The sequence below is a fragment of the Anas acuta genome, chromosome 1 (genome assembly GCF_963932015.1).
Source record: "Anas acuta chromosome 1, bAnaAcu1.1, whole genome shotgun sequence".
Taxonomy (NCBI): domain Eukaryota; kingdom Metazoa; phylum Chordata; class Aves; order Anseriformes; family Anatidae; genus Anas; species Anas acuta.
This window is the reverse complement of record NC_088979.1, coordinates 1,074,848-1,094,656: the sequence shown is the minus strand read 5'-3', so window position 1 is coordinate 1,094,656 and position 19,809 is coordinate 1,074,848. Positions and strand designations below refer to the sequence as shown.

The window sequence follows — 19,809 nt, the reverse complement described above, 5'->3', positions numbered from 1 at the left end:
ATGAAACCGGGGGCACATTCATCAAAAATCACTTTACGTATTTATTTCTCTTCCAGGGTTTCATCAGACTGGACATGTCGGAGTTCCAGGAGAGGCACGAGGTTAGTAAATGGGCTGTCTGGACTTCCAGGGGTTGCAGTTCTGAGTTTAATTGGTAATTCAAACAAATCGTGCCAATCCCGCCGTTCCCCGGCGTTTCATCACTGTCCGTGGCGGTGCTGAGCGCCTCCCGCTGCCTCTGAGCGCGGGCAGAGCTCCTGGCTGGAGGCCTGGCCGTGGCAGTGGGCAGCCAGGACTTTTTTGAGTTCCCTTGCCAAAAAACGGGCAGTTTGGTGTGCCCGAGGCGGGTGCAGGACGCACAGCAGGGAATGCGCGGCAGCGAATCTGCAGAAACGTCCCCTGGAAGGGGTTCGGTGCTGCAGTGAGCCCAGGAGAAGTAGCACAGGGAACTATGGACCAGAAGGGGATATTTTATATTTTTTTGCTGGCTGTGGGCACAGACCTGGGCCGATCCCACGTAGCTTTCGAGCTCTGCTGTGAGGATTTTGCACTGACAATAGCAGCACCTCCTGCTGGCCCGGCCAAGCCCAAAATCCTCCAGGAGAGGTCCGTCCCCTCCAACTCCAAAAAGCAGCAACGTCCCAGCTGAGACTGCATAAATCTGGTTTGCAATAAAATGTAAATTTAAGTTCTTCTGATGGCAGCGTAGGTCCCTTGTACAGTGCGTTTCCAAAGCAGGGAAGTAAGGAGATACGGGGAAGAGAAAATTCAGAATTGCCTGCAGCTGGCCTGATAGATGGCTTGTCGGCGGTTCTGCTGGGGACCTGCGCTGGAGGAGTGAAAAATGCATAAAAATAAAGCCATGGTGATGACTCAGTGCAAAGGAAGAGGAGCTGGAAGCGGCGGTGTAAATGTAAGATATAAAACACCGTGCCCTGACAAAGACAAGAGGCAGAGCAGAGGGAAGAAATAAAGTAGAGAATTGCAGCCAGAGCAATATAAATTTTTCAAGCAAACAAGGATCAGGAGGTCAGCCCAGGAGACAGCATCCTTTGAAGGAGCCTGGGGAGCCTCACGTAGCCACAGGCGCTGCTAAACAAATGAAATGAATTAGCTGCCTTCAGCTAATTCCTGCTGGAGGGTCCCTGAGCCCGCGGGAGCCCCCTCACCTCTGCCCGAGAGCCCCCGGGAGAGGGCAGGGAGGCTGCAGCAGCGCACGGCTCCGGTTCCAGGGGACGAGGGCATCACGGCTGTCCCCAGGCTGCATTGCTGGGCCAAACGGAGCCGCCTAGAAAAGGTAGGTGGCTGTGGGCACAGATTTTGGGAAGCAGAGGTGAAGGTGTTGGGGCTCCTTTCCCCTGCCAGCCCGCCGAGCACCAGAAGGGGACGGTTGTGCCGGCACGGCGGCACGAAAGGCTTTCGGTGTTCTCCGACGATAAAACAAAACCACAACAGACCCAGCACCAGGCTGTGCTGCGTGAAGGAGAGGCAGATAGTTTGTTCCACGAGGACTCACCAATATTCTAAGGGTTTTGCTCCCAGAATTTCACCTGCTGCCCGGGTGAGCAGCCTGCAGCTGGCTTTGCGTGTCCGGCGTCCGCCCGAATCAACAAACCGATCGATAAATTGTGTTCCTTTCAACTTGGTGTGCTTGAAGGACTTCAGGTGCACCCAGAGAGCCAGGTTGCTTCAAGCTGAACACCAAAATCTCTTTGTCATTTCTGCAGAAGCAGTTCTGCTGCCAGGAGCACTCTCCCATCTCCTTTTTGAACCTCATTTAGAAGTCCCGGTGCTGAGCAGTAAGGAAGTTGGCTGTGGGTGCAGGACAAATACTTGCACTGTGGCTGCTGCCCAAGCTCTGGGAAAGCCACCTACCACCTGTGGTCCCTTAAATTCTCTCTTAAAAGGGCCAAAGGGCATTGAAATGGGTCTTTGAGAGCTGGGGGGGTCACTCAGACACCGCTTCGAAGAGCAGGGGCTGTGCCTGCAGCCTCTGGGGCTTAAACCCCTGTGTGAGGCATTTGCCCAGCAATCATTGATCTGAATTTTTCACCAAATTGTGCCTTATTCAGCTGATCTTGGGGTACCTGGCATGCGATAGATGCCACAAAGAACACAGAGCACCCGTGTCTGGGTGCTGAGCTGCTCCGTGCTCGTGAGGGCAGCTCCTGGCAGCGCACGGATCCCCTCTCACATGTCCTTTCCCTTCCTCCTAGGTTGCCAAATTCATCGGCTCGCCGCCCGGCTACGTGGGCCACGAGGAGGGCGGGCAGCTCACCAAAAAGCTGAGGCAGTGCCCGAACGCCGTGGTGCTCTTCGACGAGGTGGACAAAGCCCACCCAGACGTCCTCACCATCATGCTGCAGCTGTTCGACGAGGTGAGGCTGGCACAGAGTGACAGAACTGGAGGGGCTGGAGGGGACCTCAGGAGATCGTTGGGCACAATCCCCCTGCCAAAGCAGGTTCCCTAGAGAAAACGTGGGGTTGGAGCTTGAGAAAACCTGGGGTTGGTGCGAGGGCCGGCTGCAGGAGAGGTCTGGAGCGGGGCGGAAGCGCTCCAAATCAAGAGTCACTTCCAAAAAATGTGAGCCAGCCAGTCAGGCCACGGTAATGCCGGGAAGCAGCATCACGCTGAGGTCTCGTGGTGGAAGAAATGACATCTTCAGGAAGAGAAAAAGCCAGCGATGGGAGGGGCAGGAGCTCGAGCAAGAAGCCCAGGGATCAGATTGTCCCGTGTCGCTGGGAAGGCACGAGAGCAAAGTCTGTGTCATGAGGATACCACTAAAAAACCCTGGTGACAGCAGAGGTGGGCAGCAGAGGGCAGGAACACCAAGTGCCCTGTGGCTGCCCACCAGGGTGGCACGGGGAAAACCTTTTCTGAGCACCCAGGCACGGGTTGGGTGCTGCCACCTCATCAGGAAAGCACGGCAACCTGGGCACTTCTTAGCCATAATGAGCCGTGCCTCGTTAATTGCTGCTCTGGAGCTGGGGTTGGTTCATTCACGGCGTTCCAGGCAGCACGTGAGTCATCTCCCAGCCTTCCTCCCCCAGATGCTGGTTCTCACCTCTCTCTCTTTGCTTCTCACCTGTCCTGGGCAGCTGCAGCTCCTCTTGCACGAGCTGGAGGGAGTCGGGGACAAACGCGTGTCCCTGGAGCAATCCTGGGACACCAGGACACAAGGGGGCTGTGCTGCATCTCCTGCTGCAAGCTCTGCGAGTTTTTCCCTCTATTTTTAAGGTCCCAGTCTGTCCACAGAGGTGAACGGACTCCAGAGCGATGTGCTGGGAGGTTTTGGGGAGTTTAGTTTTTCTTTTAAGGATTAATAACACAATTTTTTCTTGCATAGATCATCACAGCAGCAGCTAAATGTGAAATCAATTCCTGTACCACGCACTTGACAGGGCAATAACCCAAATGTTAATCTCAAGCACCCAACAAGGATTTGTGTCATTGTGCTGGATATCTGCTGCTGGAGACATATCGAGGAAAGAAACTGCCTGGGGAGCTGCTTATTTTTTTCCTTATTTTTCTCTCTTTTTTTACTTTATTAATCAAGAGAACTAGTACTTCTGAAGGGTTCCTGGGCAGGTTTGGGGGGAGGAGCGCTGACCCCACAGCCCTCAGCAGCTCCCTGGGTGCACGAGGAGCCCTCCTTGGGTTTGTTGGGGCTGTCCCAGGGGGATGCTCTCTCTCTGCCACCTCTTGCTGCCCCGGATCCGTGCTTGGTTCATTCCACGGGCAGATCCAAGCAGTTATTTCTGCAGGGTTATTTTGGCTTGGCTTATTTTCGGTAGGGCTCCTAGCAGTCTGTGCTCCCACGTGGTGCTGCCAAACCACCACAAAGCTCACTGCCCCTGCCTGGCCCAGCACCGGGGGAGCTCCCAGGCGGCCACAGCAGCCCGGGGAGCTTTGAGCTGATTCCTCTGTCCCTCTGGTGAGCACCCAGTTGTGGCCAGTAAATACCAGTGAATACCACAGCTCTCATCGCAGCCAGCCCAGCACCTGCCCGTGTCCTTGAGCATCTCTTGGACAGCATCAGAACCAAATCTCTGGGGACCAAGGGGGCTGTGATGTTTTGCCTCGTGTTTTGGAAACGTCCTGGGGCACCCGCTGATGCTCGTGTTGATTTGGTGCTGTTGCAGGGCAGGCTGACAGACGGCAAGGGGAAGACCATCGACTGCAAGGATGCCATCTTCATCATGACCTCCAACGTGGCGAGCGACGAGATAGCCCAGCACGCCCTGCAGCTCAGGCAGGAGGCCGTGGAAATAAGCAAGAAGAGGATCGCAGAAAACTTAGGTACTGGGCTTTGCACGTCCTTCTCCAAACCCCTAAAGAACCCAGCTCCTCCCTAAGGCTGCAGCTCCCTGCTGCAGGGATCAAACACCTTGCCTCATCACCACGAGGCCTCTTTGAAAGCCTCCCTGCAGCATTCATCGTTCATGATCACGTCCTTGAGCGATTTGCCTTTGCTTGGGGCTTTCTAGCCCACCTCTCAGCCCTCCCCACCCCGTGCTCTCTTCCCTTTATCTGCTAATCCTTTTCTTTCTCTCAGGACCCTTCCACGTGCTTCCTCGGAAACACCGTGGCTCCTCCAGGTGCTCACATTAACGAGGAATAGTTTAGTTCTTTCTTAATTCAGCTACAGGTAATTAGGACTGAGCTTAATAGATTTTACTTTGCCTTTTAGTGACAGCACAAGCCCTACACGAGGGTCCTGAAGGAAATTGTCCCCAAGCAGGTCGCAGAGGGAGGACGGAGCAGGGTAAGGGCAGCCTCTGACAGCCCTGCTGAAGGCACGGGGTCTCTGGACGCTCAGCCCTGCAGTGATAACCCCGTAGCACCAGGAGGCCACCAGTAGGGCTCCGGTGCCCTAAGGAAGGACAGACAGCAGTGCCTGCAGCGGGGCTTTCCCCCTCTCACTCCGAAATAGGGACAGGTTTGAGCACAGACACTGGCACAGGGAGCATGAGGAAGCACTGTCAGCATCGGGTGCTGCTGTGCCTGTCCATAACCACACTTTTCTCACCCTTTTGGTTCCCTTCTTCCCTTCCATGGGGTACCTGGCAGCCTGTGCCCTCCTGCACATAGGCAGGGCTTCTCTGCTCACCCGTGGAAATGCCCGAGAAGCTGTGGTGTGCGGTGTGTGCTGCGGCCAGGAGCCACAGCTTTCTGCAGCAGCTCCATGGACAGCAGGAAAAAATGCTGGGTTTTGGCATCGAGTGTATTTTTCAGCTTCTCTCTCACTGTCTCTTCCTTTTTGCTCTGAGAAGCGGATGCCAAAGCTGACTTAATTCAGAATCTTTAAACTTCAATCAAACTAGGTAAAGGACAAAGCCTTGCCTGCAACTGAACTTTCAAGAATAACATTTTAAAATGCCAAGCACTTTTCTCCTAAATGAGGAAAGCATTGAATTTTAATTTCTGGAACTGTACGACAGACAGCTGCAGTGAGTGAAAGGCAGCGAGAGAGCACAGCCAGAAAATGCATTTTGATCAGGAGCCCGGCCTCAATTGAGTTTCGCAGAGCTCCTTGCGATTTGCAGAGCCCTTGGCTTGGAGGTGCTGCAGGATGCAGCGGCCGGGAGGTCAGCCTGAGTGCCTGGCTGGGCAGATAAATGGAAAGATAGAGGGAAGGAGCTGCTTCCGCCCTATCTCCCCATCTGTGTGTGAGTGAAAGCAGCAAATATTGCAGGTGACAAACCTCAGCGCTGCCTGTGCTCTGCTCTGCCCTCCCCAGCTCCTCTTCCAGGGCCCCCGTACGCGGGCAGAGCGCTCTGCCCAGTCCCCTCGGTGTCTCAGGGATGTGAAAGGGGCTGAATCCTATAACCCAGGACCCCCAGCTCCATTTACCCCACTGCGCTGCTCGTCCTCCCCGTGTGGCACAGCAAAATCCCCACCCAGGATCTCTGGAGCCCCCCCATGAGCCGGGATGGGTGCTGAGAGCCCCCCAGCCTCCCAGGGGAAGGGGCAGGGGGACTTCAGAGCACACAGCACCGTGCCTGGAAGCCTCCTGTGCCACTGCTGCGAGTGTCACAGCTCCACCAAGGCTGCAAACGCAGGAAAGGCTCTTGGCATCCAGCCTTCAGTGGGTTTTTTCTGCACTGCTCGGCGTTACAGCCTCCTACCCAGAGCACCTTTCCCGCGAGGGATCTCCCCTTGTGTTAAATGGCCCACAAAGTTACACGCCTGAAGGTTTAGGAAGGAGCGAGGCAGTCAAGACAAAGAGAAACAGGCTGCAGGAAGGTAAAACCTGCGCTGAAGCTGGCTGTCAGGGCTGGAGCTGGGATTAGAAGCAGGGCTGCCAGACCCTGGCTCCATCTGCAGTCAGTGGAGGGAAGTGGTCCCGAAACCCGAAGCACGCTTGTGCCCCAGGCTGAGTGTGGGTTTTGCTGCTTGCTGAGGGGCCCACGGGCTGTCCTCTGAGCCTAAAAAGCTGCCCCAGCCTCCCCAAAACACCCCCGGGTGCTCCCTGTGCCACCTAACCTGGGCTGGTTCTCATGGCCCAGCCACTGTGCGGGTTTCAAGGGGGCCAGAGGAGGACTCCTGATACCCGAAATCTGCTGGGAAACAGCTCTTGGGGTGTAAGGCACTGAGAGGAGGCAGAGCAGGAGCTCTGCTGCTGTCCAAAAGTAGCAGTGAAATCACTGAAGGGTGCACAGGGCACACAGCCATGGCAGGGAATTGGGTGCAGGAGCCCCACAGCACCCACCAGACGTGGTTTGTGGCACGTGGGGAGATTTGGGGTCTCACCTTCCCGTGCAATCTTCCTGTGCTGGCTCCTCCTCTTGCATCTCTGCGTGTCCTTCCTCCCCTACCCTCACCCGTGTCCTGGTGTCCTTGTGTCTTTCAGAGGACGTACAGGTGACCGAGAAGATAACCATCTCCAAGCAGTTCAAGGAGAAGGTCATTCGCCCCATCTTAAAGGTAGGGGGGATTGGTTTCAGGGCTCGTGTTTCGGGTGTGCTGAGCTTTGTTCGGTTTAAGCACCGTGCCCCCCACCAGCTGCCTCCCAGATGTGAGATCAGTGACACCACGTTCATTTTCAGGCACCCAGAAGCAAGGTCAGGGCCTTGCAGAAATAGATAGCAGCATCTCTCTGCTCCTGTTGTAGTGCAGTTATAGGAGACTGGAAGGGGAACACGGGCTGGGAAGTGCTGGGGTGGGGTTTTTGGGGGTCCTGCACTCACCCTGGGCCACAATCTGCTCAGCTTTTGGATCAGGGAAGTCCTCCTGAAGTGACACGTCCCCCTGGTACCCCGTCCATCCCCCTGGCACCCCGTCCATCCCCCTGACACCCCTGACCTGCAGCCTTTGTCCCCGCAGGCTCACTTCAGGCGGGATGAGTTCCTGGGGAGGATCAACGAGATCGTCTATTTTCTCCCTTTCTGCCACTCGGAGCTCATCCAGCTCGTCAACAAGGAGCTGAATTTTTGGGCCAAAAAGGTAAAATCCAGTCCGTTCCTCAGACAGAAATGCTTTAGAGGGAACTTCTCCTTCACGAGGAGGAGGAATTTGCGTCCAAGCCTTCATCCTGCTGTTGCAGAAGCATCATGAGCGTGTGTTTGTGCTGTAGTTGTCTTCCATGCGTCAGCAGGACAGTCAAATGCCTGATGTCTTGGCACATGGAGTGCTCCAGGTGGCCAAATAGGATTTAGGGGGGCAATTTTGGAACCTTTTTGGGCACCAACAGTGCTGAACTCAGCCGATCTCAGACACAGGGACACGCAGCACCCTCCTGTGCTGCCCGTGGTGTCCCGGCTCCCAGCTGCTCGAGGAAGAAATTGGGGGTGTTGGGGATGCTCAAACACCCCAATAACATTTATTTCCTTCTCCTCCTTCCCCCGCAGGCCAAGGCGAGGCACAACATCACCCTACTTTGGGACAGGGAGGTGATGGACGTGCTGGCTGACGGCTACAACCTGCACTACGGGGCTCGGTCCATCAAGCACGAGGTAAAGCACCAGGACCAAGCTGGCCTCGGCCCCACAGGGGGCACAGGAGCAGGGGCAGTGCCCCCACAGCCTCCCCTCGCAGCCCTGCTCTGCTTGGGGAGCACCAGGAGGCTGCTGCTTGTGTCTGTCCCACGAAAATGTGGCTGCAGGGCTCGCAGCCAGGATGCTGGGGGTTGGGGGGAGGACACATCGCTGCCCAGGGGTGGGAAGGAGGGCGGCACGGCTCCCCCGGGGATATTTTGGGGTTTTTTAGGAGCTGCTTTTTCCTCCCCCAGGTCGAACGGCGCGTTGTGAACCAGCTGGCAGCTGCCTACGAGCAGGACCTGCTGCCGAGGGGCTGCACCCTGAAAATCACGGTGGAGGACTCGGACAAACAGCTGCTAAAAACCAAAGACAGCTCAGCCCCCGGCGCGGAGAAATCAAAAATGCCAACCCTGCGGCTGGAGATCGTGGAGAAGGACAGCAAATCCCGAAAACTGGACATCCAGGCACCTCTGAACCCAGAAAACATCACCTATTTCCTCTAGGGCACGCCGGGGCTGTGCGGGTTGGCAATAAAATACCGTCAGGCTCGCAGTGTGCCCCGTGGCCGCGTCCAGGAGGGCAGGAATCCGTCCCAGAGGAGCGTGAGGTGGGACAAAGCTGCTCCTGCTGCCTCTGCTCCTCTGGAGCAGGACGTGGGCAGGCAGGCCCTACAGCATCAAGCTCTGGGAGGGCACAGAAGGCTCTGGCTGTGGGCTGGCGAGGCGCCGTGCAGCCACGGGGGGACACGAGGGTGAGGGGCAGGGGGATTTCACTGCAGAAACAGCCGAAGAGAGAAGGTGCTGGGGGTATTTAAAAACAAAAAAGCGAATTTCTGACTGTACGGGTGCTGCTCGGGTTTTGTCGCTGCCTGAAGATGGGAATTGCTGCAGGGATTGGTTTTGGGGGCTTGGCCTGATGCTGCACGGGGGTAGGACGGGGCCGAGCGTGTGACAGCTTCGTTTAAAAGCCACCAGGCTCTCTGACTGTACCTCGCCTGCTTCTGGTTATTTATTGCAATAAACGCGCCGTGCACACGCCATGCTCTGCCTCTCACGCAGGATGCGGGGGGCCGGGCAGAGCGGGGTGGGGATTGCCCGGTAATAGGATCGAGGAAGGGAGAGACACAGCCCTGGGGGGGCTCCTGCAGGTCCTGCTCACCTCGGGGAGGCACGAGGAGCACCACGAGGAGCACCACGAGGAGCAGCACCCTTCCCACAGCCTCGGTCACTGCTCGGCCACCCCATGGGGCGAGGAACCCGGTGCCGAGGTCACCTCCCTTCCCCGCATCACCACGGATTACCCCGCCGGCCGGTGACGTGCCCCAGGCACGTTGGGAAGGGGAGGAAATTAAATACAGGCGGAAATCAAACGAAATAGCCCTGCGGAATTAATAAGTCGCAGGCCCTGGGGCACGGGGACAGTGACGGATGGGAGGTGGCAGAGCCCCGGGCTTGCCGGGGACGGCGCACGTGGACCAGGAGCACCCACCCACCCTGCTCCAGCGGGGGCAGCGGGTTTGGGGAGCCCGCTCAGTCCCAGGGTGTGCCAGGACCGGTGCCTGGGGCTGCTGGAGGGGCTCATCCTGGTGAGATGCCCAACTTTTGGGGGCTGAGCTGCTGAGGCAGACGTCAGAACCACGACACCGCCTGTCCATGGGCTTGTTTTGTCCCTGGCGCTCATTTTTTAGGGGCTGCAGGAAGTTTTATGGGGCTGCCCTGACACCTCCAGCCCGCCCCGGACTGTCGGAGGCTCCAGGGGACACCCACCGGGTCCGGCCCCACTGCGCCGTGCCTCTGTGAAAAATCGATTCCGTGACACCGTGCGACTCTGCCAGGCCACGTTATGCCAGGCTGTGCTGTGCCACGCTGTGCCGTGCCACGGCAAGTCGTGCCGTGCCGTCCTGCATCGCCCTGTGCCGTGCCATCCTGCTCCGTGCCGTGCCAAACCGTGCCAAACCGTGCCGTGCCATGCTGCACCAGCACCCCAAGGAGTGGAGAGCCAAAAGCCCCGCCAAGCAGGAGCATCACCGGCCCAGGCTGTGCTGGGGAGGTGAGCGGGGCCCTCCCCGATTGTTTTATTTGTTTTTAATTGTGTTTGAGGAGAGGAGCTGGCGTGCCTCTAAGCAAACAGCAGAGGGTTAAAGGGCTCCCTGTGACAGATCAAATAAATGTGCCATTGCAGCCGGTCCCAGAAACAATAAAACCAAGGCAGGATCTGGAGGGGAGAAACATCAGGCTGTGACGGGAGAAATTCAATTACTGCCAGCCTTCAGCCCCGTGCCGGGCTCCTAATTCGATTAGGGGCAGGCGAGCTCCAGCGCGCGGAGGGGCCTCGGCGCGGCCCCGACTCGGGGCTTTGTCACGGGGAACAAAGCAGCGGTGGCCGGGGGCCCGCGGCACCGCGGCCGGGCGAGCGCAGCACCGGGCGAGCAGCCCAAAATTGCAGCCCTGGATTGGGAACCGAAGCCACGGTGCCCATGGTGCCCACGGTGCTCGTGGTGCCCACGGTGCCCAAGGTGCCCACGGTGCCCGTGGTGCTCATGGTGCCCACGGTGCGCCCAGCTGCTGGCCATGGGATGCCGGCTGCTGGCACGCACCAGAGCCGTGGTTCTCGCTCGGGCACCACTTCTGGTGACGGTGAGGGCACGGCGCGAGGTCTCCTCCCCGCTGCCCACCCTGCAGCAGCTCCAGCCCCTGCACCCAGCTCCGCGCTGAGCTCTCGGTGCAGCCCCGGTGTCACCACAACGCAGCCGGGGCTGGCACCGAGGAGCAGCGGGGACAGGAGGGTTTTGCACTGAGACCCTTCCCGGAGCACGGGTGTGGGTAAAGCTGGTGCTGGAGACCCCCTGAGGCCCCGCAGTGCCTCCTGTTTCACGGGGACCCCGATTTCTGCGTGCTGACAGCGGGGAGAACGGGCACGGAGCCCTGGTGCCGTGCATCCCGCAGAGCCCGGCCGGGCTGGGGGCACGGGGAGCCCCCATCCATGCTGCCGGGACCCCCTGCCCACCTTCCCGGGCCAGGCTGACCCCTGCACCCACCCTGACCCCTCCGAGGTGCCCACCCTGCGCATTGCCCACACGTATCGGGGTGGGGGTGCTCAGCCAGCGCGTGGCACTGGGGATGTCACCCCCCCTGCCAGCCCCAATTCTCCCTGCACCACCATCAGGTCACCCACATCCCCCCAGCTCCCACGGCCGGCCCCGAGCTCTGGGCTCAGCGGGGCCATGGCAAGGTGGGGGCACCCCCGGTGCTGCCCCAGCCCCCCCCTTTGTCCACTTTCTCCTCTCCCCCTTCATCCCCCCCCCCTCATCTTCCTCTTCCCCTCCCCCTCATTCTGCCCCTGGCTCTGGGTAGCAATAGCAGCAGCTCCTTGCGTGGCAGATTGCTGCCTAATTAGTTTAGAGGGAAAACTTAATTGAATTAACTTTTTCACAACTCCAGCAGCCTGACAGTTGGGGCTCTCTTTCACCAGCCAGCCTCCATCTCCTTGATCTAATTAACTTGTTTAGCAACCTGCCCGGGTCCGGCGCCTGCGCCTCGGCCAGCGCAGCTGGGGGCTCGCCGGGGGGACTGGGCCACCAGCCCCCCGGCCGGCCCGGCCACGGGACATGGGGGTGCCCCAGGGACCCCCCGACCTGGTGGAGCAGGGGGGCTCCGGGACAATTGGGGGCTGTCCCCTGCGAGGGGAGCGTGGCCACAGGTGGGGCAGGGTGTGGAGAGGGACATGGGGCAGGGTGTGGAAGAGGACATGGGACAGGACGTGGCTTGGGATATGGCACGGGACATGGGGCAGGACAAGGAGGAGGACATGGGGCAGGACATGGCACAGGACATGGAGCAGGACACGGGGCAGGACATGGCACAGGACACAGAACAGGACACGGGGCAGTCACTGGCAGGACATGGTGCAGGATTTGGGGAAGGACACAGGGCAGGACACAAAATTTGACACATCCCAGGCAGCCCCAAGGACATCGGGGGCCAGCTCCTGGTGCCCCACGTCCTGAGCTGGTGCTGCAGGGGGGGGGTCAGGATCCTGCCTTGCCTTGCACCAGCGCTGATGCTGCAGCCCCCCTCCACCCCCCAGCTGGGCAGGGGGACACAAAGCCCCCGGCCGGGTGCAATTAGACTTTTAAATCCTCTTTAGTGAAAGTGTTTGTCTTGAAAATGTCCCCAAATCCCCCCAAATCCCCCCCCCCGGGTGCCTCTGAAAAGGGGCGAAGCCTTTACCTTGGACGTTGCCATTCAGGGGTGCCCAGCGGGGCGGTAATGAGGCACCGCTGGAATTCAGCCGGGTTGCAAATTTTGGGGAGGGGGGAAACGGGCAGAGAGCCCCCGTGGATGGGATGGGGAGGGGGGAACCCCTCACCCCCTGCTGCCCCCCACCCAGGCTGAGCTCCCCCCACCGGTCTCAGCCACCTTGGCCAAAATCTGGAGCCAGGGGATGGGCGCAGGCTGTGGCTGTCGGGGGGGTGCAGGATGGGGCCCGAGGTGTTTAATTCGGGGCAAAATGCCCAAAGAGGCCTCTGCTCGGCCAGTTGGCCTGGGGAGGGTCCAGAAATGCAGCCCCCCCCCCCGGGATAGCCGGGGCTGGAGATGGGCACGAGCCCCGTAAGAGCCGTGGGGCACCGGCTTGGCGAGCAGGGAGCCATCGCCCCGTCAGTCTGTCTGTCTGTCTGTCCGTCTGCAGGGCCTTTGGGGTGCAGGGGTTGTGCTGGAGGAGGGGGGCACGGGGCTGGGTTCAGCCCCCAGGGCCAGGTGGGGGGTGACCTGGTGGTGCTGGGCCGGGCATGGGGGTCCTGGGGTCCCCTCTAGGGTCTGCGTGTGTGCAACAGGGAGAGACTGGGGGGGTCGTGGGGGGCTGGGAGGTGCAGTGGGATGGGGACAGGATTGGGGGGGGGACAGGTGATGGGGGTATGGGGATGGGGGAGATGGCAGGGGCAGGGATGTGGGGAATGAGGATGGGGACGGGGATAGGGATGGGGATGGGGATGGGGATGGGGATGGGGATGGGATGGGGATGGGATGGGGATGGGATGGGGATGGGGATGGGGACAGGGACACGGATGGGGACAGGGACAGGGATGGGGATAGGAATAGGAATAGGGATGGGGATGGGAATGGGGACAGGACTGGGGACGTGGTGATGGGGACGGGGATGGGGACTTGGTGATGGGGATGGGGACATGGTGATGGGGACGTGGCAATGGGGACAGACAGGGGCAGTTATGGGGCCGGAGTTGGGGACAGGGATGTGGTGATGGGGCCGGGGACAGGAGCAGGGATGGGGCCGGGGATGGCTTCGGGGACACGAGTGGGGACGAGGCCGGGGCCGCTCCCCCGCAGCCTCCCCGACGTGCGCCGCTGCGGGGCCGGGCCGGGGGCTCGGGGAGGGCTCCGGGAGGGGTCCGAGGAGGGTCCGGGGGGGGTCGCTCCCGATCGTCGGGCACCCGTCGGGGCTCGGGGCCGGGCCGGGCTGGGCGGGCGCCCACGAAGGGTTAAGGGCGGGGGGCGGCGGGGGGAGAGGCGGCTCCGCCCGCTCCTGCTGCGCCCGCGGTCCCCGGGAGATATTGTCATGCAAAAGCCCCCGACGCCGCCAGCCATTGTCTCCCCGTCGCCGGGCCGGTATATTACGGGGCTCGGCGGCCCGGGGCGGGCGCGGCCGTGCATGGAGCGGCGGCCGGGGGCTTCGGGGCCGGGGTCGGCGGGCAGGCGGCCGAGGTAACCGGGGCCGGGGCCGGGCGGCGGCTCCTCCGCTCGCCGCTCCATGTTCGCCATGGACTACTCCTACCTCAACTCGTACGACTCCTGCGTGGCGGCCATGGAGGCGTCCGCCTACGATTTCAGCTCCTGCAGCCAGGCCAACACGTTCCAGTACAGCCCCATGCGGGGGGGCTTCGGGGCCAGCCCGGCCTGCCCCCCCCTCGCCTCCGCCAACTGCGCGCTGGGCGCCCTGCGCGACCACCAGCCCTCGCCCTACTCGGCAGGTAACGGCCGGGCTCCGCCGAGCCGTCGGGGCCCCCGCGCCCCCGCGCCCCGAGCCCCCCGTGCGCCCCCGACGCGCCCCCGGGGTGCCCCGAGCGGCGGCGGCTCCGCAGCCGGGCATGGAGGGGGTCGCCGCCGGGGAGACCCCTCGCCGAGCCCCCATTTCGTTGGTGCCGTCGGGGCGCTGCCCGCGGAGGAGCCGCGAACGAAGCGGCCGCGCTGCCGGCACCGGGACCGGCACGGGCACGGGCACCGGCACCGGCACCGGCTGCGCTCCCCACCGGCCCCGCTCCCACCGGCCCGGGCCGTCCGGAGCCCCGCGCCCCGCCGTAGGGTGGCGGCGACAACGAACGAAAGGGAACGGGGGGCGCGGGGAGGCAGCGCCCGAGCACCGGGAGCGCCCTGAGCGCGCCGGGTCCCTGCCCGGTGCGTCCTGCCCGGTGCGTCCCGGTGCGTCCTGGTGCGTCCCGGTGCGTCCCGGTGCCTCCTGCCTTGCGCGTCCCGCCCGGCACAGCCCGGTGCCTCCTGCCCGGTGCATCCGTGCCCTGTTCCCTTTCCCCTTTGGGTCCCTTCCCGCTGGGTTCTTTCGTGGTGCCTCCTGCCCGGTGCGTCCCTGCCCGGTGCGTCCCTGCCCGGTGCATCCCCTCCCGGTGCACCCTGCTCGGCTCAGCCTGCCCGCTGCATCCCCTCCTGCTGCATCCCCTCCCGGTGCTTCCTTCTCATCAGCGGGTCCTGCCCGGTGCGCCCAGCCCGGTGCGCCCAGCCCGGTGCGCCCAGCCCTGCCCGCCGTGCCGCCCCGCTCACACCCGGCCTCTCCCTCCCCAGTGCCCTACAAATTCTTCTCGGACCCGTCGGGCATCAACGAGAAGCGGAAGCAGCGGCGGATCCGGACCACGTTCACCAGCTCGCAGCTGAAGGAGCTGGAGAGGGTCTTTGCCGAGACGCACTACCCCGACATCTACACGCGCGAGGAGCTGGCCCTCAAGATCGACCTCACCGAGGCGCGGGTGCAGGTGAGCTGCGGGGAACGGGGCGAGGGAGCTCCTGGTGGAGCCCTTGGGGGGCTCGGGGACAGTGCTGGGACCCTGCTGCTTTGCTCCCTGTTTTTGGGAGGTGTTGGACACAAAAGGACGGGGACCCGGGGCTGATTCCCGGTGCGGGGAGCTGCGTGCGCCGTCCCCGGGCCGGTCTCCCTGGCAAAACCAGGAGCGTTTCCCTGATTATGGTGCAGAGCAGTCCCCAAAAACAATCAGTGATGGGGCGCAGGGAGGTGGCCCTGGCTCCACCACCTGTTTCCCATCAGCAATTTATTTATTAGAGCAGGGGGGGCAATTTATTTGTCAGAGCAGCATCAGCCCGTGCGGGGACGAGGGGTGCGTTGCGGGCTGGGGCACCCCGCGGTCAGCGCGAGCCCCTCTGGATGGGGCCAGGGGCCACGTCCCACAGCAGGAGGGGACCCTCGGTCCCCACCCCGGCTGTCGCAGTGGGAAGCCCCCAGCCCCGGGGGTCTCCTGGGTGGGAAGCAGCCGCGTTTCCATCTCTGCTGGCAGCCGTGGTGGTTCCTGTCCCAGCCGTGGGCTGCGGCAGCGTCTGGCACAACCTCGGCTTTCCCCGTGCGAAGGGCAGGGACCTGGGGGGGCACCGGGAACGGGGTGAAGGAGGTGAAGGGTCCTCTAGGACCCCACTCCCCCCGCCCTGCTGCATCCCCCGCGGTGCCATGGAGCAGCCTGGGGGCAGGGGCACAGCGCGTTCCCCCCCCCAGATCAGCCCCGGCACCGCCTGCCCTTCATCCCGGGGTCCCACTGGCAGGATGGATGCTGCAACCACGGGACGGGGGGGCTGCCGACCCCCAGCTCCATGCAGGGGGACGGTGACATCCCCAGCTGGCCGTGGGGACAGGACGGGGCTTGGCTGCGGGGCTGAGCCTGGTGCTGGGGGGGGGGGATCCCTAAAGCAGGGAGCGGAGGAGCGAAATCGGTGTGATCCTGGCTCCCGGCACAGAGACGGAGCCGTCGGGAATTTTCCTCTGCCTGGGTTGGGCAGAGGAAAATTTATTTTGTTCACCCTTTTATTATCTGTTTTTTTTTGGCACGGTGGTGGGGGCGAGGATGTACCGGGGGGGGGCTCTGTCCCCAGCAGTGCGCGTCCGGGTGTCCCCGCAGGGCGCTGCTGGTGCAGGGCTGCGGCACCAGCGCCGAGTGGGGAAAGCGCACAGAGAGCCCCGGAGCTTTCAGAAAATTAATTTTAATTTTTATTTAACCATTTAATTCGTTAAATAACCATTGGGAACTTTGAAATACTGCACCCTGGTGCCATCCCGGAGCCCGGAGCGGGGGCGTTGTGGAAAATATTTGGGCTGCGGTTGGGGCTGTGCAGGCAGCGGGGCCGCGAGCGGCAGCAGGGGCGAGACCCCCGCAGAGCTGTTTGTGTTATGGGGTCTCCAGCACGCCCCGAACCTACAGGAATTGTGGTGTTGGGTCTGTCTGGGTGATCCCACCCCGAGCTGGATGCACACGGGGGGGGGGGGGGCAGCCCCCATTAAGCCCCCCGCAGCCCCTGCTGGGTGCCCCCACAGCCGGGCACGTCACTCGCTGCCCTCGCACACTCCGCTTCCATCGCCCGCCTGCAGCCAATCCCCCCCCCCCGTGTATTTGGGGTCAGTGCTGGGCTCCTAGTGGGGGGTGTCCCAGGGTGCACATCCCCAGCATGGTCCTGGTTTGGGGTCACCAGGCCCCGGGCTGGCGCCTGACCTGCTTTCCTCGGTGTGTCCCACCCTGTCCTGTCCCATCCCCATCCCCATCCCCATCCCCATCCCCATCCCATCCCCATCCCCATCCCATCCCCATCCCCATCCCCATCCCCATCCCCATCCCCATCCCCATCCCATTCCATCTCCATCTGTATCTCATCCCCATCCTCATCTCATCCCATCCCAATCCCCTCTCCATCTCCATCCCATCCCCATCCCCGTCCCACCCCATCTCCATCCCCATTCTTTTCCATCCTCATCCTCATCCCATCTTCATCTATATCTCATTCCCATCCCCATCCCATCCCATCCCACCCCATCTCCATCTCCATCTCCATTCCTTCCCATCCCCATTCCCATCGTATTTCCATCTATATCTCATCCCCATCCCATCCCCATCCCATCCCCATCCCATCCCCATCCCATCTCCATCCCCATTTTTTTCCACCCCCATTCCCATCCTCATCCCATCCCAATCCCCTATCCATCCCCATCCCCATCCCTATCTCTATCTCCTCCTCATCCCATCCCCATCCCCATTTTTTTCCATCCCCATCCCCATCCCATCCCCATCTCATCCCCACCCCATCTCCATCCCCTTCTTTCCCATCCTCATCCCCTCTCCATCCATCCCTCATCCCCATCCCCACCCCACCCCACCCCATCCCCACACCCACCCCCTCTTCCCCCCCCCAGGTCTGGTTCCAGAACCGCCGGGCCAAATTCCGCAAGCAGGAGCGCGCGGCCAACGCCAAGGGCTCGGGCACCGGCGGCGGGGGCGGCAACGGCGGCAGCAGCGCCGGCAACGCCGCCACCAAGAAACCGGAGCCGCGCTCGTCCTCGGAGGACGACGAATCCAAGGAGTCGAACTGCAGCCCGACCCCCGACAGCACGGCCTCGCTGCCCGCAGCCGCCAACCTGGGCAGCCCCGGGGGTAGCCTGAGCCCCAGCCCGGGCGGGGGGCAACCTTTGGGGTCCGGCCACCACCCCCCGCAGCCCCTCAAGGCGCCTCCGCTGTGGCCGGGGGTCAGCACCAGCAGCGGTGCCGCCAACACGGCCGAGCTGCTGAAAGCGTGGCAGCCGGCCGAAGCCATGCCCGGACCTTTCTCCGGCGTCCTCTCCTCCTTCCACAGGAAGCCCAACGGCCTCAAGACAAACCTCTTCTGATCCAAAATTTCCCCCCCCCCCACATCCCCCCCCCTTCATCCTCCTCTTCCTCGCCCACCCAGCTTCTGCCCCTCGCCCCCCAGCTCCCCCAGCGCCCCGGGGACCCCGCGGTGCCGCCCCGCAAACCGCTGCTGGAGGGGGGCAGGATGGGTCCCCCCCCCTCCACGTCCCCATCCCTGCGCAACCCCGGACCCCCACCCTGGCTCCCTGGGGGGCTGAGGGACCCCCACCCTCAGCCAGACCCCCCCAGGATGCTCTGTTTTTTGGGGAGGGGGCACAGCTCCATGCGCCCCCTGCCCAGGGTGCCGCCGGCACCACGGATGCTGCAGGAGCAGGGGGCGAGCGCAGGGGGGGGCTCAGCAGCCCCAGGACAAATTTTTTTTTGGGGGGGGGGCTGCAGCCACCCCCAGCCTGGATGAGGTGCCCCAAGTGTGCCCATCGCTCCTGCACGTTTTGGGGGGGGGGATGCTGGTGCCCCCCCCCCCAATTCCCCCCCCCTCCATTTCTCCCGGGGGGGCTCGGCAGCACTTTAGGGTTCGGGATTCCAGGGGGCTGGGGGGGGTGGGGGGGGCACGGGGGGGGGGGGGCTCGGAGCGGCGCTAAACTTTTTTTTTTAGGGGGGGGCACTGGAAGCAATGCACCCCCCAGCTGTGGGGGGCGATGCCGGGGTCCCCCAGCCCATGGACACGAAGCTGCCCCCCCCCTCCACATGCTGGGGCTGGGGGCACAGCCCCCCCCCCACCTCACCCACCCCGGGGGGGGGCAATAGGGTTTGGGGGGGGGGGGCACAGGGCAGAGCTGGGGGGTCTGGGAACTGCGGTGGCTGTGACCGAGGGGTGGTGCCCACCAAGGTGCCCCCCCCCCCCAAATTCGGGTCAGGGACCCCCCCCGGCCCCCCCCCCATGTATGTGTGTGCGTGTCCGTGTAGCTTCCCCAGCGCAGGTGGGGCGCGTGGCACCAGGATTTGGGGGGGGTTTTGGGGAGGGGGGGGGGTCCCGGCCACCCTCTGCCCTCACCCCCCCCCCATTGCGGTGGCTCCCCGGAGACCTCTCCGGCTGCTGGATGAGGTTTTGGGGTTGTTTTTTGTTATTTTTGTTATTTTCTTTTTTTTTTAATTATTATTATTTTTCTTTTTTTTAACCGTTCTGTAATTTATTGAACCCGTTTGCAAATTATACTAATCCAAATAAAACTTAATTTATTGAAGAAGCCCCCAGGCTCCCTGCCCCCCCCTACCCACCCCCCCCAAACCCCCACATCCCCCCTCACCCCTCCTGGGGGGGCCCCAAACCCTTTTTGGGAAGGGAGGGGGGGGGGGGCACTGAGATTTTCCCCATTAAAAGCCCCAAACCCCCCCCAGGCAGCTGCAGGGACCTGGACCCCCCCCAGAAGTGATGGGGGGACAGAGGTCGTGCACCCCCCCTTGGACCAGTATGACCAGTCTAAGGGATCCTGCACCATACTGGGACCAGTATAAAGGGGCTGTGCTGCACTGGGACCAGTAACTGGGCTGACTGGGAGGAGGCTCTGGGGGGGGGGGGCAGAGGGGGGGGTCCCACAGCAGGAGGCGAATGGAGCACACGAGGCTGTTTATTTGGGGAGGGGGGGGGTACAGGCAGGGGTCGTGGGGAGGGGGGGGGGGGGCAGCTCCTCATCCTCGCCCTTCGCCCCCTCTCCTCGGGGGTCCCAGGAGCAGGGGGAGGCGCGGGGGGGGGGGCGTTAAATTAAAACGTTACAAAAATAGCTCGTGATTTTACAAAAAACGGGGAAAAAAAGGGAAAAAAAGGGAAAAAAAAACACAGAGCACGACACGACGGGGGGGGGGCTTGGCAGGGTTGGGGTCACACCAAACGCCCCCCGGGCTAAAACTGAACGGGGGGGGGCCCGGCGCATCCTTCATCTCGGCCGGAGCGGGGGGGGCAAAAAATG

At 62.2% G+C, this 19,809-nt stretch overlaps 2 protein-coding genes across 4 annotated transcripts in view; both read left to right on the top strand.

Annotated features, from left to right (window-relative positions):
* CLPB (ClpB family mitochondrial disaggregase) overlaps nt 1–9,019 on the top strand; it is a 61,475-nt gene extending 52,456 nt beyond the window's left edge. Inside the window, exons 10-17 of one of the 3 annotated variants that reach the window (XM_068683900.1) lie at nt 57–101; nt 2,217–2,324; nt 4,144–4,300; nt 4,692–4,766; nt 6,855–6,928; nt 7,328–7,447; nt 7,852–7,956; nt 8,232–9,019. In XM_068683900.1, the coding sequence (XP_068540001.1) occupies nt 57–101; nt 2,217–2,324; nt 4,144–4,300; nt 4,692–4,766; nt 6,855–6,928; nt 7,328–7,447; nt 7,852–7,956; nt 8,232–8,483 (936 nt within the window). In that variant the 3' untranslated portion in view covers nt 8,484–9,019. Of the gene's footprint in view, nt 1–56; nt 102–2,216; nt 2,379–4,143; nt 4,301–4,691; nt 4,767–6,854; nt 6,929–7,327; nt 7,448–7,851; nt 7,957–8,231 lie in introns of all 3 variants that reach the window. The other 2 variants (XM_068683815.1, XM_068683995.1) reach the window with 2 other exon arrangements.
* A 4,434-nt stretch (nt 9,020–13,453) lies between these two features.
* On the top strand, nt 13,454–18,410 carry PHOX2A (paired like homeobox 2A). The gene is made up of 3 exons (XM_068670287.1): nt 13,454–13,966; nt 14,790–14,977; nt 17,410–18,410. Exons 1-3 carry the CDS (start codon nt 13,747–13,749, stop codon nt 17,878–17,880), a joined length of 879 nt encoding a protein of 292 aa, XP_068526388.1. The 5' UTR covers nt 13,454–13,746; the 3' UTR covers nt 17,881–18,410.
* The last annotated feature ends 1,399 nt before the right edge of the window (nt 18,411–19,809 follow it).